At 43.4% G+C, this 17,726-nt stretch overlaps 1 protein-coding gene across 1 annotated transcript in view; it reads left to right on the forward strand.

Moving 5' to 3' along the window:
- Positions 1 to 17,726, forward strand: part of CD226 (CD226 molecule) — a 40,776-nt gene that overhangs the window by 18,982 nt on the left and 4,068 nt on the right. Inside the window, exons 4-5 of the mRNA XM_053246097.1 lie at positions 1,329 to 1,679; positions 17,347 to 17,458. Coding sequence (XP_053102072.1) covers positions 1,329 to 1,679; positions 17,347 to 17,458 — 463 coding nt within the window. The remainder of the gene's footprint in view (positions 1 to 1,328; positions 1,680 to 17,346; positions 17,459 to 17,726) is intronic.

Consider the following 17,726-nt stretch of genomic DNA (forward strand, 5'->3'; position numbering starts at 1 on the left):
ATGGGGAAAACTACTAAAAGTCACACAGCACAGCAAAATTAAAGAGCTGGTCTTGTGGTAGCACGCATGATTTGTCCCCTTAGCTAAGTAAGGTCTGCCCTGTTTGTATTTGAATGGGAGCACTGCAAGATATTCCCCTCAAGGGATGGGGCCATTCTGGGAAGAGCAGAAGGTTTCAAGTTCCCTCTCTGGCTTCTCCACGAGAGGGCTGAGAGAGATTCCTGCCTGCAACCTTGGAGAAGCCACTGCCAGTCTGTGTAGACAATACTGAGCTACATAGACCAGTGGTCTGACTCAGTATACAGCAGCTTCCTATGTTCCTAAAGATGGGAATGGCTTTCACTCCCCCTCTCTTGTGCACTCCTTTTGGTATGAAATAAATACACTACTTCTATTGTATAGGCAAGCAGGGTAAGCACATGGTTGCCCCAAGGTCCTTAGTGCTTCTAGATATGTTAACTTTATTATTATTATTATTATTATTATTATTATTATTATTATTATTATTAAATAATAATTAATAATAAAAATAATAAAAAATATAAATACAAACAAAGGCATGACAAGGTAGCAGGGATGATACACTGGAACTTCTGCAAAAAATACAAGCTACCTGTTGCCAAAAATTGGTGGGACCATAAAACTGAAAAAGTTGAAGAAAATGAAGATATAAAAATATTATGGGACTTCCGACTACAAACAGACAAACATCTCTCACACAATACACTAGATATAACTGTAGTCGAGAAGAAGAAGAAAAGTTAAAATAATCGACATAGCAATACCAGGGGATAGAAGAATAGAAGAAAAAGAAATAGAAAAAATCACCAAATACAAAGATCTACAAACTGAAATTGAAAGGCTGTGGCAGAAAAAGACCAATATAATCCCAGTGGTAATTGGCGCCCTGGGTGCAGTTCCAAAAGACCTTGAAGAGCACCTCAACACCATAGGGGCCACAGAAATCACCATCAACCAGTTACAAAAAGCAACTTTACTGGGAACAGCCTATATTCTGCGGCGATATCTATAACAACAGCAACAACATTGACAATAAAATTCAGCCATGCCAGGTCCCTGGGAAGGACTCGATGTCTGGATAAAACAAACCAGTCAGTAACACCTGTCTGACTGTGTAAATAAGTAATAATAATAAAAATTAATTAATTTCTTTATATGTCCACCCCATAACAAATTGTTGATCTAAGAAATGCCCTAACTAGGGGAAATATTCCTCAAAATGTTGTTTTACAAGAGTTAGATACATTCATTCATTCTATCATTTTCTCTGTTTTGTTTCTTCCTCTTTTTATTTTTATTTTTTACAGGCGATTTCCAGCCTGAGGTATTGCCAGCTCTCCATGTGGTTACTGAACCCGGGAGTAATGTCATCTTTGCCTGCTTGTATGACCCTGAATTAACCGTGAATAAAGTCATATGGGAAAAGGTTCAAGTGGACTGTGTGGACCTGGTAGTCCAATGTGTGCCGTTTGGTACTTCAGTTTATGGCTCAGATTACCAAGACCGTGTAGAGATAGACTGTGCTACCCAAGCAAATAGCACAATGCTGCTTTGGAATGTCACAGCTTTGGACTCTGGGATATACCGCTGTCATTACACTGGAGCTAATGGTAGCAACTTGAGCTGGACAAAACTGATCGTTAATTTCAACGGCCCTGGTAAGTGAAGGGAAGGGAAAGGGTGGTAACTTCTACCATTCTTCATTAATTACACAGGCACAGGAGTGTCTGTGTGTTATGTGTGGAGAGGTAATACAGCATTCTATCCTGTTATTTGCCCTCCCCAGCAAACTTCTGTGGCTACTCAAAGCTTTCTCTTTACACTGTTCTTGCTTGAAGGAGCATTTGTATGCTCAGAATTGCCTGCTCAACAATTGTGTCCATTTTGGAAATAGCTGTTGTGAGGAGCAGAAGTTGAAAAATGGACATGAAACCTCAAGACCTCAGTTAGGTCTCCCCGCCACTATCTTTATAATAGGATTTTCTGTATCTAAATGGGGAAGCAGCACAGACTGACTCAATTTCTTCAGGAAAGTTCTCTTTAGATGGTTTGTTTTCTGTATGAGACTGTTTTGATGGGTTTGTTGAAGAAAATACATTTTGAGTTTCTACAAATTAAGAAAATAGATGGTATCATCATGTCAATTTCACACACACTCACTTCAGTTGGAATGCTGGTGAGGAGAAAAGGTGGGGGGAAGGGAGTGAGTGGGCAGAGAAGAGAATGGGGAGGAGCAAACAGCCTCTGCCTTGGTTGTCTTTACCCTGGAAACAGCTGAGAAAAGCCTCCGCCAAGACTGGCTGGTGAAATCTTCCACTTCTCGCATAGGAGGAGAAATGTCTTTAAAACAGAAGGTTACCCTTACAGTGGAATGGCTTAAGTAATGTCTCTGAGGTAAACAGAACAGACTCAGTCACATAGGCCTCTGTGTGATTAGAGGCTTCTAATCCCTCCAACGTTGTTACTCATAAGGAGAAAGGCTGCTGAGTTCCTTGTAAGGGCAAGAGGTCCCAGGACATTTAAGAATTGCATGACAGGCAGACATTCAACAGGTCCAACTTTGCTTAGCATATGAGGGTGGAAACAGCTCCTGTTGATAATTTATCTGTACTTTAGCTGTTTGACAGCCAGAACGGAAGCAAGTAATGCTTTAACTATAAAAATCTCAGCTTTTCCACCATGCCTAATATGTTTCCTATTTTTAGCTTATTTTCCACATCTTTTATGAGATCACCTGGCATTCTGTGTGTGTGTGTGTGTGTGTCACCCCGCACCCCAATTTCTCAATGAACCAAATTTGGTACAGTTGCAGGGACACAGGGATACCTCAAGGGTGTAGTTTGTGATGATGTCATCTACCCCAATTCAAGATGGTGGACACATGAACATTTGAGGCTCAAGAGGGCTAACTTGTGAACCGCCTAACCAATTTGAACCAAATTTGCTACAGGCGTAGAGACACATAGGGACATCTCAAGGGTGTAGTTTGTAATGATGCCATCACCCTGATTCAAGCAGCAGCAGAGGGTTAAAAATTATAAACTCATTGTTAAACAGTTTCTCTGTCCACATGTCAAGGCCCTACATGTCATTGATGAGAGACCATATAAGAGACCAGTCTGACCTTAATGGAGAGAGAGAGAGAGAGAGAGAGAGAGAGAGAGAGAGAGAGAGAGCGCAAATAACCAAAACTTCTGTTTCCCCTGGAGAAACGTACCAAGGACTAATAATACAAATTGAACAGATTGTTTTGAAATTGGGTGGGGCAGGTATAATATATGTTCCTGGCAGGCAATCACCTCTTTTGCAGAAGAGTCTCATACTCAATATTTGGTTTCCAGGATAATTATGGGTGTGGAAACTCCAACTGAGCTCCAAAAAAGAGTAAATTCAATGGCCCATGATGTTCACACCATGAGAGCATGAGATCAGATCTCTGAGGTATGAGATCATGAGTCTGAGATATTGTACTGTCCTACAAAATAATAACCATGGAAATACAATTTGCCTAGGTCCTCTATGCTCCAATGCATTACCTGTATAGGCTGGTCGCAACAACTATAGCTGTTTAGAAAGAATTTGGTAATGTGATCATTACCAAATTCTGGTAATGCTGGTAGACAACGAAACTATTAGCGCAGCATGGCGAGATGGGGTGAGTATTCAAAATGGAGTGGGGCTCAAAATGCAAGTCCTCTAAGTGCTCAGATAGAGCAATCCCATTTCAAGTCAGGTCCATATCCCCATCAAGCTAGATTGATGTCAAAATGTGATTTACACCTTACCTAATCGACTCTCCTGCCTTTCCTGCCAAGCCCTGCTTTCTTAAACAACAAAACAACAACAACAAAAGTTACCTTAGGAGCAGGGGTGGCAGACAGCCAAGAATCATGAGAAACTGTGTGTGACCACTCTGCAGTGGCATACCTCGTTATTCTGAAGGGAAATTATGCAGATTCTAACAGGAAATTATGAATTATGATTCTGACAGGAAAGAGGCTTGCTCTTCTGGCTAGGGTTGTGGACAGAGGCAGCGCTTGAGGATCAACTCCTCATTTATTTATTTATTTATTGCAGGGAAGGAAAGGCACTTTTGTGAGAAGAGATGGGTTATTAGGTTTGGTTAAGGGGATTTTCAGTATAATGAGAAGGGAACTGTTCAAATGCTTGGTGGGAGGATCTGCACCCCTGTCCATAGCCTGCTATCCTGCCCTTTTCCTCGAAGTAAGGCTTTTTAGCCTACTTTCCAGTAGGCTTATGAGATCACCTAGCATTCTGTGTCTGTGTGGCCCCCCCCCCCCCCGGCATGAACTTTTCAACACCTGGACCAATATGAACCAAACCGGTTACAGTTGTAGGGACACCTCGACGGCATAGTTTGTGATGATGTCATCCACCCCGATCCAAGATGGCAGATGTGTAAACTTTTGAGGTATATTGGGCTAACGTGACGATCTGAATCAAATTTGCTACAGCTGTAGGGACACATAGGGATGTCCTAAAGGCATTGTGTTTGATGATATCATCTATTCCTATTCAAGATGGCAGCTGCATGAATGTCTGAGGAGCAAGTGGGCTCATTTGTAGACTAACCAATTCGAAACAAATTAGGTACAGTTGTAGTGAGTGAAACACAGGGACATCTCAATGGCATAGTTTGTGATGATGCTATCCTCCCTGATTCAAGATGGCATAACTTTTGAGTAGCAAGTGGGCTAACCAAATTTGCTACAGCTGTTGGGATGCAGAGGGACACCTCAATGGTGTAGTTTGTGATGATGTCATCCAACTCGATTCAAGATGGCAGATACATAAACTTTTGATGTGCAAGTGGGCTAACTTGTGGACTGTCAAACCAATTTCAACCAAATTAGGTACAGTTGTAGTGAGTGACACACATGGACACCTCAGTGGTGTAGTTTGTGATTGTCATCCACCCCAATTCAGGATGGTGTTTGAGGTGTATTGTGCTAACTTGTGGACCACCTAACTGATTTGAACTAAATTTGCTACAGCTGTAGAGGAACATAGGGAAACCACAATGGCATAGTCTGTCATCCACCGCAATTCAAGATGGCAGAGGCATAAACTTTTGAGGTGCAAGTGGGCTGTTTAACTGATTTAGGTGGATGGTGATGTCATCCACCCCGATCCAAGATGGTGGACATGTGACCATTTGAGGTGCAAGTGATCTAACTGGTAGACCTCAATTTCAACCAAATTTCGTCCAGTTGTAGAGATAGTGAAAGGAATAAGGGGATGGGCATTGGTGGTGGTTGATCTCCCCCTTATCCTACCACATGCAGCCAACAAGCTGCCTCTAATGTTCATTTTCTGAGATTCATGGGTGATTCTGGAGAAGGAAAGATCACACACAGACACACACTCACAACTGTGAGTTTTAATGGGCTTTATTAAGGCTAATGCTTACAAGTGTAGGTGATTAGGCATATAAGCAAGTAGTTATCAATTTCATTTTTCTATGATTGTAGTGTAGTGTTCAGTAACAGCTAAAAGCATTCCTAAAATCATTTCCCCCCTTTTGTCAAAATGCAGAGCTGATAGCTAGGAAGGAATTTTGGCCTCACTAAGAAATAGATGGTCGTGTTATCAGCAAGCTGAGGAATTCCTCTTCTGTGTGCAAGAGCACCTTATCTTGCTGTTACTTAGCAACAAGTCAAAACAATTTCCCCAACCTGGCAATTCAATCAGTGTTTCCCCTGTAATTTGGTCTTAATAATTTATATGACAGTTAACTCATACCAATAATAAGTGCAAGGCATCTTTGACTCATAACAGAAAAAGCATTTCTTTCTAACACTTCTACTAAATGCTGAATAGTTTAAAACAGTTTCATTTCATTAGGAGCAAGTAGTTGAAGGCCTTTTGCTATCTCCTGATTGCTCCCCAAACAAACGTGAAGCTGTGTTGGCAGAGAAAAAAAAAGCTAAAGTACAGTTTTCAAGGAGGGAGGGAGACCAACAAGAGGAATGTCCATCAAGGCAGCTTAGGAAGAGGGGAGGACGAGGGACTGGAAGGAGGAGAGGGGGAGACAGATGCCATTTCCTGCCACCTGGCAAACGATGGCTGTGGCAGGGGCTTTACTGGAACTCAGGATAGGTAAGAGAGAAGATCCAGGGACAGTGGGGGGGAGGGGAAAAAGGCGTGTTAGTCAGAAGTGGCTGGCTTGTGAAGGCTTGGCTCTGGGCAGCATTTACCAGTTTCCAGGTGAGCTGGAACAAAATCTCTGTTGGCTTGTCCGGTGGGAGGGTGACTGGCTCTGAAGGTACAGGGTGGGGCTACATGGTGGCTCTTCCATGAAGAAGCCCATGCCTACCCCTCCCCCATGAATGGCTGTCTGCAGCTTTTTATACCTTTTTGTCACCCCTCCAAATCAAAACAATCACTTCATCTCCTCAGAGTGTCTCCGCTTTGATAAACAAACTCTGGCCTGACTCCCCGAGTCCTCTCTTGCCCTTCAGGCAAGGATCCAATCAGGAGCCTGGCCTGGCTCTTTGTTTGATCAAATTCAAGACAGAGACACTTTTTTAATGTCCAGTGACCCTGGCTTGTAGCCATTTCAGATCTTTTTTGATGTTCTTTAGCCCAGAGAAATATGTTAGAAGAATAGAAAATGTAACATAAGCAAGAGGGGGGTCTCAGTGTTATATGGATGTAATGTCCCCATAGCATGGCATAGGTGTCACTATCTCTATGTGCTTTCTTATAATTTCCTAAATCAGCTAGATATGATTATGCTTGCTTGACATGTCAAACTAGTTCTCATGATTGGTTTTAGCAAGTCACAAGCAGCAAGGCAGTAAACAGCTTCAAGGCTGGAAGGGTGAGGGACACCTCCCCCCCCCCACACACACACCCAGACCTCAAGAATAAGCATTTCTGTTCACTGGCTTGGCTTAAGGAAAAAAATCAAAGTCAGGCTTCAGCTTCCTGCCAAAATGACAATTCAGATACAGGCCTCAATCTAGCCTTTTGGCTTTTGGGGGTCTCAGAGCAGGCCCTGGTTCTAAAAAGGGGTCCACCCGCCTGTTCATATCAAAGGTAGGCCAATTAGTTCTTACTAGAACAACTTGTTTCCTCTTGGGAAAAGGGGTACTGTCAGTGAAAGCAATTGGAGCAAGAGAATTTAGGAGACTTTGCAAATGTGGGGCAGGAAACTGAAAGGGTCTTTGAGGTTTTAAATGTTTGACTTGAACACTCAAGCAGCCCAATTAATTGTTGGGATGAGAAAGTGGGTGCTTTCCACAAGAGGAAAGTATTGGCATGGTTGCTTGGGCAGTGAGGATCTGTTCCCTCATCCTTTCCCTACTTTAGAGGGTGCCCTTTGTTGGCCTTCAGTGATGTCGTGTAGCTGAATCTAGCTGAGTAGCAGTGTGAAATCCTCATATTCACCATCCAGTGTCCAATCCTGATTGATTGGGATCAGGCAGTGATTAGCCTTTTTCAAGCAAAACCCAGAAATGATTCTGAAGCAGCAGCATATTGGGAAATCATTAACTGTGAACACATGTGAAAAAATTCTTGGAAAGTGGGGTTTTCTTGGGTCTTTACCCTAAAAGAGAACTTTGCATTGAAACCTGAACCACACAAAAATTGGGGACAGTATAATTCATCACTTTTTCCTGTGCACATTGAGTCTATTAGGCCCTGTATGTGGAATAGCTAGAGTAACCAGAGTGGCTGAAGATTTGCGCCATTTTCTCTTTTCCCTGGGCTAACATGAGACTCATACAGTTCCCTTAGTTCCTCTACAGTTCCCTTAGTTTAAAAAACATGTTGTTTTTTCACTTGTTGAAGTAATATGCTTTGTATGGATTTTGTGTTATCTTTTGCATTGTGAGGTTGATTTGTATTGGCGTGAACTAATGTGCACACATTACGAACAGTAAGGCACCATGCAATACAAAGCCTGCCATTTCACATGTTGGTGAGGCTCATTGTGAAGTGTAGGACAATTAAGTAGGCAAATATATCTTTGCAACAAAATAAACAGCACTTATTTATTTGTATTTATTTTAAAAAATTATACCCAGCCCCTCCACTACACTACTGCTTGGGGCAACTCACAACAATAAAATAGATACAATATACAATAAAAGTAATAAAACTAACCAAATTGAGTAAACAATTTAAAAGTCAAGTTAAAACCCACAATTAATATAAAGTTCAAATTTAAAAGTATTTTAAAAGCTAAAAACTGAGAGTCATCAAAACTAAAGAACCTACCAGATATAACAAAAAATGGAGCATTAAAAAGCCTCCTTTAAAAGGTGTGTTTTAAGTTGTTTTTTAAACACACTGAGGGAGGAAGCATGGAGAAGCTCTTTAAGGAGGGCGTTCCAAAGCTAAGAGGCAACAACCGAAAAGGCCTTGTCTCTAGTCCCCGCCAACTGGATCTCTGTTAGTGGCGGGGCCATGAGCAGGGCCTGAGACGATGAACGGAGGGCCCTGGCAGATTCATATGGGCAAATGTGGTCCAACAGGTACCCCGCCCCCAAGCTGTGTAGAGCTTTAAAGGTCAAGACGGACCAGTAACCAATAACCACTTGGATTTAAACTGGTATGGGACAAGTTGTAGTGGATAAACCACTACTGCCAGTGAAGTAGAGCCTTAGAGCAATGTGTAGTGCTGGTGGTGGTGTGTGGAGGAGGGAGCTGATTGCTTGGCATTGGAACTGGGATGAAAGGGGCATTCACCTACTATTGCTGCAGTGGTATCATCACTAACATTACTATCTTTGAATCAGTGGCCTGGTACAGTGTAAATCATGAGTAACAATAATATTTTTTTAAAAACTACTTTTAAGCACTAAACACATTTTTAAAACTTTAAAACACTAAAGTGTCATTCATTATAATGAAAAAAATCAATTATTTATGTCTTTGCTCTGGAAAAATTCCTCCCCAATGAATTAGGGAAAATATCTTCCTCCTGCTCCAAACACACTTTCCTAGGACTTTACATCTTAGACTCTGCCCCATTATTGCTGAGCTCCATCCTATTACCAGATTTTTTTTTTTTACCTTTCAAGGGGCCTTGTGGCACCCCTGGATCCCACCTCTTTTATATCAGGTTTTTTGATGCCCTGGCAATTCCAGACCATTTCAGAAAATGCTCTCTTGCTTCTAAATGCTTCTAAACTTCAACCTAAATTTGACTTCCAGGACCTTGGAACTAATGTTGCAATGTTTCTAATTAATGGCTGTTGAAGCCAGAGTATTCCAGGGTTTGGATTTATTAGGTAAAATTATGTATTTCCATATTTCTACATAAATCCAAAACACTTGTGTTTCCATGCTCTGTCTGGTTTGTTGTCATATGCAGTTGCATGTCATGCCCTGTACGGCATGCTGGAATTTCTGAAGCCCTCTGTTTTATGACATAGTATAGTACTGGAAAAGGTGCAGGAGAGGGTAACCAAGATGATCAGGGGCCTGGAGTACCTTCCTTATGAGTCCCAACCTGGGGCTTTTTAGTTTGGAAAAGAGGTGACTATGGGGAGACATGATAGAGGTCTATAGAACTGTGCATGGTATAGCGAGAGTAGACAGAGACAAACATTTCTCCCTCTCTCACAACGTTAGAACCAGGGATCATCCCATGAAACTGATGTCCAGGAGATTTAAGACCAACAAAAGGAAGTACTTTCTCACACAGCATGTAATCGATCTATGCAATTTTCTTCCACGGGATGTGGTGATGTCCACTAGCTGTCGTGGAGGACAGGTCTATCAATGGCCAGGGGCGTAGCAAGGTTGGAGTGGGCCCAGAGACAAGATTTTAAAATGGGCCCCTGGCTACTGAAGCTCAGCTCATGAAGTAAAGGAATCTTAAATGAGGCTGAATAGTGGTAACAAAAAGCATAGTAAAATTTATTTTATATATATATAACCTATGTGCCACAATAGAACATCATCCTAAATTTTTTTTTTTAAGGTTTTGTAAATTGTGGACGATGCAAGTCATTTAATGGTACTATAGAAAGACATGCTGTTCTGGTAGCTCCAGGTCTTAACACTCACATCAGTTTTGGAGGATGAATACAACTGAAGGAAGCCCGGGCAGGTGCGTGGCTGGGGGAGTCAGTCATGTGACTTGCCTTTGGGGGCCCCCCCAAGGCAGTGGGCCCCCAGACAACTGTCTCCCCTTGCCCTATTATAGTTACGCCCGTGTCAATGGCTACTAGCCTGGTGGCTATAGGCCACCTCCAGCCTCAGAGACAAGATACCTCTTAATACCAGTCACAGGGGAGCAATCGCAAGAGAAAGGGAGGCAGCTGGCAGGCCACTGTATGAAAGAGGATGCTGAACTAGATATGCCTTGTTAGACCTGATCCAGCAGAGATGTGCTTATATTCGTATGACAAGCACTATGAATAACAGAGGAAACTGTAAAGTTTTTTGAAGCTTCATTGCTGCATACAACTCCTCACTGTAAAGCAAACATGTGAGAGGAAACCACATGAGAGGTGCAATGTCTTGACCTGAAATTTCCTTTGCCTGGTCTGAAGAAGTATCTTTGTGGGTTCTCAGTTTCACAGGCCTCTTTCTGCACAGTATATTTACTTAGCTCACATAGTATAACCCTTTCTGCAGGGCACGTAACAAGCTACATCTTGCTTCTTAACAGAGCAGTTCGAATCACTTGTTAGGTTTTAGTGCATTGTAACTGTCTGGCCTGTCAGTGTTTCCACTCCAGACCCCTAATCAGGGCAGTGAAGGTTGAAGCCACTCACCCATGAAATTTCTGGAAACCTGCAAGAAAAATGTCAATACAAAACCGCTGAGTTTTTGCCAGCTAGTGCTTAAGAGAAAGAAAGCCGGGCTTCAAAATATGCTGCTTAATAGTCTCCCTTCAGCCTGTGTTTTCGTTTCTGAGAGGGCAGGTGAAAGAGACGAGTGACATGCCTCTGACTTGTACATCTTGTTTCTAGGAAATCATGACTGCTACATTAAAATTGGTAGTTATGCTAGTCTTGAAATATTTAAGAAGCACAAACAGCAGGAGGCTATTGGCTACTACAAAGTCGCTCTTCCGTGCATTGCTGTTGCTCTTAACGCTAAATCTAGAATTTGATTTGATTTTAATTGAGCTTCATAGACTTGGATCTAAAAAGGATCAGCGAGGTAGGGTAGTATAATCCCCTACCCAATTCACTCTTTAGATCCACCATGACCAGCAATTACCATCCAGATAACAATGTGCCCCCAGTGAAGAGCAGGTGCTCTGGTGTATGTATGCCAAGCTGCATGCTATTTAGAGAAGCAATTTGCTATACATAGCAATGGGTAGAACTGCACTTCTGCAGAGCAGATGCTGGAATGGCTTCTGAAGTTCATTGCATGCGACTTCAGGTGGGGCAGCAGCAGACAGCTAAGCAGGCCCCAGGTCCATGAGCACTGCTGGGGCTATGCAGCCCAACACCAATATACTGAGGATATAGTTAAAACACTGCTGCATCATGCAGCTTACTGAGTGACTCTGGGCCAGTTGCTATCTGCCAGTCTCACCTACTTCACAGGGTTATTGTGAGGAGGAGGAACCTTTTAGTGGCCTTGAGTTCCTTAGGGAAAGGATGAAATAGAAATGTGATTAATAATAATAGCCTTTGAGGGTGGGAGGTGGAGCCTAGTCGATCTTGGGGGTCGTGCTAGACCCTTTTGCCCCATCAATCCCCTAGGAGGGAATGGGTGGATGAAAATACCGTGCTCTCTTGGCACCAGAAGTTTCTTTCTAGCATAGGCCCAGATCTTGCTGAAGAACAGAGGGGACGCTCATCACACATGGTTCCAACTTTTATCAGACACGGTGGTTCCTGTCTGGATTTTGATGGAGTTAAGAGACCTCCTCATTAATCCATATACTGTTCCTCAACAAAAACAGTTCACAGCATGGTTGACATGGAGAAAAGAATAATAAGAAGGTGAATCTTAGTTCTCTACCACCACTTTCCCCCTGCTGCACTTTGGTGGCAAGGGCAAGCTTATGAATGAAGCAGCTTTACATGAGCAGTTTTATCGAAACAAGGAGAGTCAATAATTCCACTTTGACTAGAGAAGAATAAAAGATATACAGCAAGTCCCCTGTTTCTATGTGCTAAGATTTGAACTTTGGAGTCACATGTTCAGAACTTGTGTATGCTAACAGGGCCTTAAGGAAATCACTCCTTCTTGGCCTCAGTTTTCAAATCATAATATTAATAATACATCTTCTCCAGCTTTGATGAAGGAGATATGACCCGAAGCGTGGGTTGTTATCTTCCTTGAACCTTAAAGATTTCGATTTCTAAATATAATCCGCATAGTAGGATATAAAAATTCATGTCTTCTTTCTCTTTTTGTGGAAACTAACCTTTATGTAGTTGTAGGTGTCTCTAGGAACTCTCTTTAGAAGGTGGTAACTAGGGGTGTGCAATTTGGATTTTCGGTGATTCGGTTCGGGACCCGAACCGAATCACCCCTGTTCTGTTTTGTGCCCGAATATGGGCCACCCGAATCACCCTTGATTCAGTTCGGATTTGGATTTAACATGAATCCGAATTGATTTGGGGGGGGAAGGGCCCAGGGGCAAAATTTTGGGGTGGGGTGGTAGTGCCCAATGGGTGGAAGCTACCACCCCAATTTCAGGGGGATTGGGCAAAGGGCTGATTTTTGGGGAATATTTGAAGTTTTAGTGACTTTGGGGCACACTTGCTATCATTGAATGAGAATTCACACCTCAGAAGTTTTTCTGAAGGGATGTTATTCCCTTATTTTCTGAGGTGTGAATTCTCATTCAATGATAGCAAATGAGATTTTTTTCAATTAAACAACTCTCATGACCCCACTTTCACTTTTTCACACTCGCATTTACTATGAATATGATGAATACATCAATCTACCACAAAGCACTTTATGAAGAAAAACCTCAGAAAATCAACAAAATCCAGCCCTCTAGCCAATCACTCTGAAATTGGGGACGGGTGGTAGCCTCCACCCATTAGGCACTATCTACCAGCCCACCCCATTCTTTTGGGGCAGATCCACTTTCTGCCCCCAATCTGCCCCAAAGACACCAAAACTTCAAAAATTCCCCAAAAATCACCCCTCTGCCTAATCCCCCTGAAATTGGGGTGTTAGCTGCCACCCATTAGGCACTACCACTTCACCCCACCCTTTTGGGGCAGATACACTTTCTGCCCCCAAACTGACCCAAAGACACAAAAACTTCAAAAATTCCCAAAAAATCACCCCTTTGTCCAATCCCCCTTAAATTGGGGTGGTAGCCTCCACCCATTAGGCACTACCACCCCACCCCACTCTTCTGCCCCAGGCCCACTTTCTGCCCCAATCTGCCCCAAAGACACGAAAACTTCAGAAATTCCCCCAAAATTACCCCTGTGCCCAATCCCCCTGAAATTGGGGTGGTAGCCTGCACCCATTAGGCACTACCACCCCACCCCACTCTTTTTGCCCAGATCCCATTCTATGCCCCCAAACTGCCCCAAAGTCACTAAAACTTTAAAAAATCCCCCAAAATTGGCCATGAGCCGAATCACCCGAATTTTTCAGCCCCGAAATTCGAGTGATTCGGCTCGACCCCAAAAAATATTGGGGGACATGGGGGGTGATTCGGTTCAGCCCCGAATCACCTGAAATTGCTCATTTCAGGCACAGATCGATCTGTGCCCGAAATTTTTTGCACATCCCTAGTGGTAACTGAAATCTGGTTCAGGATATAAGGTAAAGGCTTTATTCTTAGCCTATAGTACACAGACTTGAAATTCTCTCTACAGAGGAGTGTTTTCTGGGAGTTTCTCTTTTCTTATGGAAGGCTTGCCTATTTGTTTAATTTATATACTGCCTGACCCTAAGTCTGTTCACAACAATAAATACAATAAAAACAATTTAAAAAACAACAACAAAACCCTGCTTTCATTTTCAAGCAGGGGAATCTTTGTTTCTCCTAAACCCTTTTGAAATTTGGCTAAATTTGGATGCAATATCTACACTACTTTAGATGCGGTAGTGGGGAAATAGAAATTAACAAGCATATTTTATAATTCTGTAAAATACATAGAGAACTGAGGGAGCATTTAATTTTACCTTTGGTCTGCAAACAACTTCTGCTGAACAACTTGTTAAATATCTATTTTCTGATGAGGAGGTTTCAAATTTGAACTCCATAGCTAAATTGTGTTATATGGCTTTTAAGATGTATAATGAGAATTTATAGAGTTCTATAAATCTGTTTTGGCTTTTGTGTGTATGGATTGTTTGGTCTAGGACTGTAAATAAAACTCAAAATCTAGAGACTAAATTTTGTAGACCAGTCTGCTGTTCTTGCCTTCAACCTCACTCTGCTGATTCCCACAGCACTACCTATATTGTAATATACTAAGGCTGACAAAAGAAAACATCCTCAAATGAGAGCAGTGCAAAGAGTTTGTGGACTGTGGTTGCTACCCCCTGACTTTATCTATCTATATAATTCTCCTGGGTGTGCCCAGGAAAAATGCGTCCCGGCAGCCCAGCTGATTGGCTGGGCTGCAGGGGGTGCCTGATTGGTCCTGGTGGTGGCACACCCAGGAGAATTATGCGAGGCGGCGGCCATGGCCAGGGAGCCAGGCGGTCCTAGCTGCAGAGCAGCGGCGGCACTCTGGGGCCGGCCGCCGGAGGAAAGAGCGCGCAACAGGAGCCGGTTGGGCCGGTGGGTGGAGTCCCGCTACCGCCAGGAGGAAAAGGGGTGTGTGGAGGGAGGAGGAGGCCATGGCCAGGGAGGCATGCAGCAGGTGGGCCCGGACACGGGGAGCAAGCGGCGGCGGAGGGTTCAGCAGTCGCGCAGGCAAGCGGCGGCGGCAGCAGTGGGCCTGACTGGTGGCCCCACAGGCATGGCCGAGGACGCCAGAGGTGGCAGGCGGGCCCAGCGGCCGTGGAGCCAAGCGGCGGCGCAGGCCTGGCCGGCAGCAAACAAGAGGCAGCATTGGGGAGTATGGCCAAAGATTGCAAGAGGCGCGGCCTGAGGGCAAGTGGCGGAGGACCTGGCGGCCGTGGAGACAGCATCCACGGGCATGTCTGGGAGGACAAAGATCGCAGGGGGCCCGGCTGTAGGGACAAGAGGGGACAGAGGAGACGGTTGACAGGCGAGACTCAGCTTAGTCTCCCACACTGTATCGGCGGGGGAGAAAACTGAAGGGCTGGTGGGGGGGGAAGCTACGGAGAGCCAGACTGTGAGGAGAAACAAACACCAGATCTCTCCCCCGCCCCGCCCAAGTACTACCTTGAAAAACATCGGTCCAACAGTAGCCACACTCAACACTAAAAACAAAAACAAAACCCCCAAGGACTTCTAGGGCAAACATGGGGGTAAGAGCTAGGGAGGAGAAAGATGTTCTGTGTGATTCCATAAAAAAATTCAAAGAAACAAACACAAAAACCTGGGGGCTTTTAGAGACAACACTGGGGAAAGAGGTGAGGGAGATGGCAGGCGAGACAGTGGGGCAGGAGGCGGCGAGATGGCAGGCGAGACAGAGGGGCAGGAGGCGGCGAGATGGCAGGCGAGACAGAGGGGCAGGAGGCGGCAAGATGGCAGGCGAGACAGTGGGGCAGAAGGTGAAATTCTCACAACCAGCCAAATTCTCACAACACAACTCCAAAAAGTAAGTAAACTACCGCACAGAAGCTCTGTGCGGGTTCAGCTAGTTTATGAATAAATCAGCCTCTGACTCTTCTATTGTCAGAGGCCGATTTATTCATAAATAAAGTCAGGGGGTAGCATCCACAGCATCATTGGTGCAATGTGTGGCAGTGCAAGACACCTTCCCCATGCCTCTCTTCCCTATGGAGCCCCCTGAAAAGCCATGGTTCAGGACATTCAGCAACAACATGCGATGTGGTGTTGGGAGCTGCTGTGGGAAGGGGAATCCTAGAAATGGTGAGAGGGGTACTAATTGCAGAGGATTCCCTCCTCCCCTTGCAGTCCGCTATGCTACATCTCACGCTGTTGCTGGAACTCCCCTGACGCTCAGCCATGCCTTTTGGGAGGGGCTCAGGGTAAGCTCAGATGGGAGATAGGAGTCAGGAAGATGCCTTCAACTGGTACACGTTGTGCCAGTGATACTGTGGCTGCTACTCAGTGAGTTCAGCCACAGGAGGCCCTTTTTCAACACTGGAATTGCACATATAGTAATGGCTGTGTGTACGACTTCCTGTGTGTATGGGGAGAGGCAGTGGTTCAAACAAATGGCGTCTCCTCTGTGAGTCTCTATATGAGCAGCATCTCATGCCTGCAGGTTTGTCCATCACCATGTGCAATTCCAAGTGAATGTCAGCTAGTGTGCAGCAGTCGATAATCCAGCCTAGTTTTCTAAAATTGTTGCTACAGGGTATCCTTAGTGAAGTGATAGTCTTTTAATCACTTGTATTTTATTTGTAAAAATACAATTAAAAACACATCTTTTAAAAGAGGCTTTTAATATGCCGCAGCTATCTGGTAGGTTCTTTAGTTATTATAGACCTCAGAGTTTAGCTTTTTATTAATAATGTTTAGTATGAAATTTAAAAAATTGTAACTTTAAATGTGGCCTTAGCTTGGTTTTTAAAACTTATTTAACTTTATTAATCTTCTATTTTACATTGTATCTATTGTATTAATGTTGTGAGCCATCCTGAGAAGTAGTGTACTGGAGGGGCGGAGCATAAATATGTTAAATAAATAAACACATTTCATTCATCTTACCTCAAAGTCCTTTGTTCCAGAATGAAACTCTTCTAGCAGTCACTGGAATCTGAACACTGTTCTAGACATCTTTGTTAGACTTGCTAGACATCTTTGCTAGACTTTGCTAGATCTTTACTAGACTTGTCCTAGCATGCCCTATGGCATAGCACTAGTAGAGGTGGGTTTGTCTGCTCTATGCAGTCTGAGTGTGGGTGTATGTTTAAATATGTAGATATTTCCCCCAAATAATCCCATTCTATGGATCAGGCCATCAGAATAGCAATGGCTATTCATTTTCATCATTATAATGATGAAAGAAAAACATTTGTATCTCATATTTTATGTTGTTGGGTTTTAATTGTAAACTGCCCAGAGATTTTCTATGGGGCGATATATCAATCTGATTAATGGGTATTTTATAAACTGTATTGTCCCATTCTTCAAACTAGTTAATCTGAAAGTATGTTGTTTAACCAGAGATGTGAACATTTCTTGTGCTGCTCAAGTTCACAACAGAATCTGAATATCTGTGGATTAGATTGTATATTATTTTGAAAATAACTTTTGTTTTCCCTAAGCAATGCTAATTTGTCATCCTCCTCTAGCTCCTTTAGATTATGAGCACAATGTATTTTTCATCATTGGAGGGGCTGCTGGTGCCACCGTACTACTGATGATAATCTTGGCCATTGTTGTGACTATTCTTCATTGTCGAAAGTAAGCCAGTTATTCATTCTGTACTGTGGGGGTCTAATAATATGTGCCTAACATTTGTTCACTGGCTTGATTTACTAACCCCCCTTTTATTTTTCTGTGTACTCAGCCATGTAAAAATGAACATTGATTTACATACTAGCTGTGACCTGAAGAGAAAGGTGTGGGTAAATTTATGCCTCCACTGCAGGGGCGTGGCAAGGTTGGAGTGGGCCCAGAGACAAGATTTTAAAATGGGCCCCTCGCGGATACATACACACAAATACACTTT

The sequence above is a fragment of the Hemicordylus capensis genome, chromosome 4 (genome assembly GCF_027244095.1).
Source record: "Hemicordylus capensis ecotype Gifberg chromosome 4, rHemCap1.1.pri, whole genome shotgun sequence".
NCBI classification, from domain to species: Eukaryota; Metazoa; Chordata; class Lepidosauria; order Squamata; family Cordylidae; genus Hemicordylus; species Hemicordylus capensis.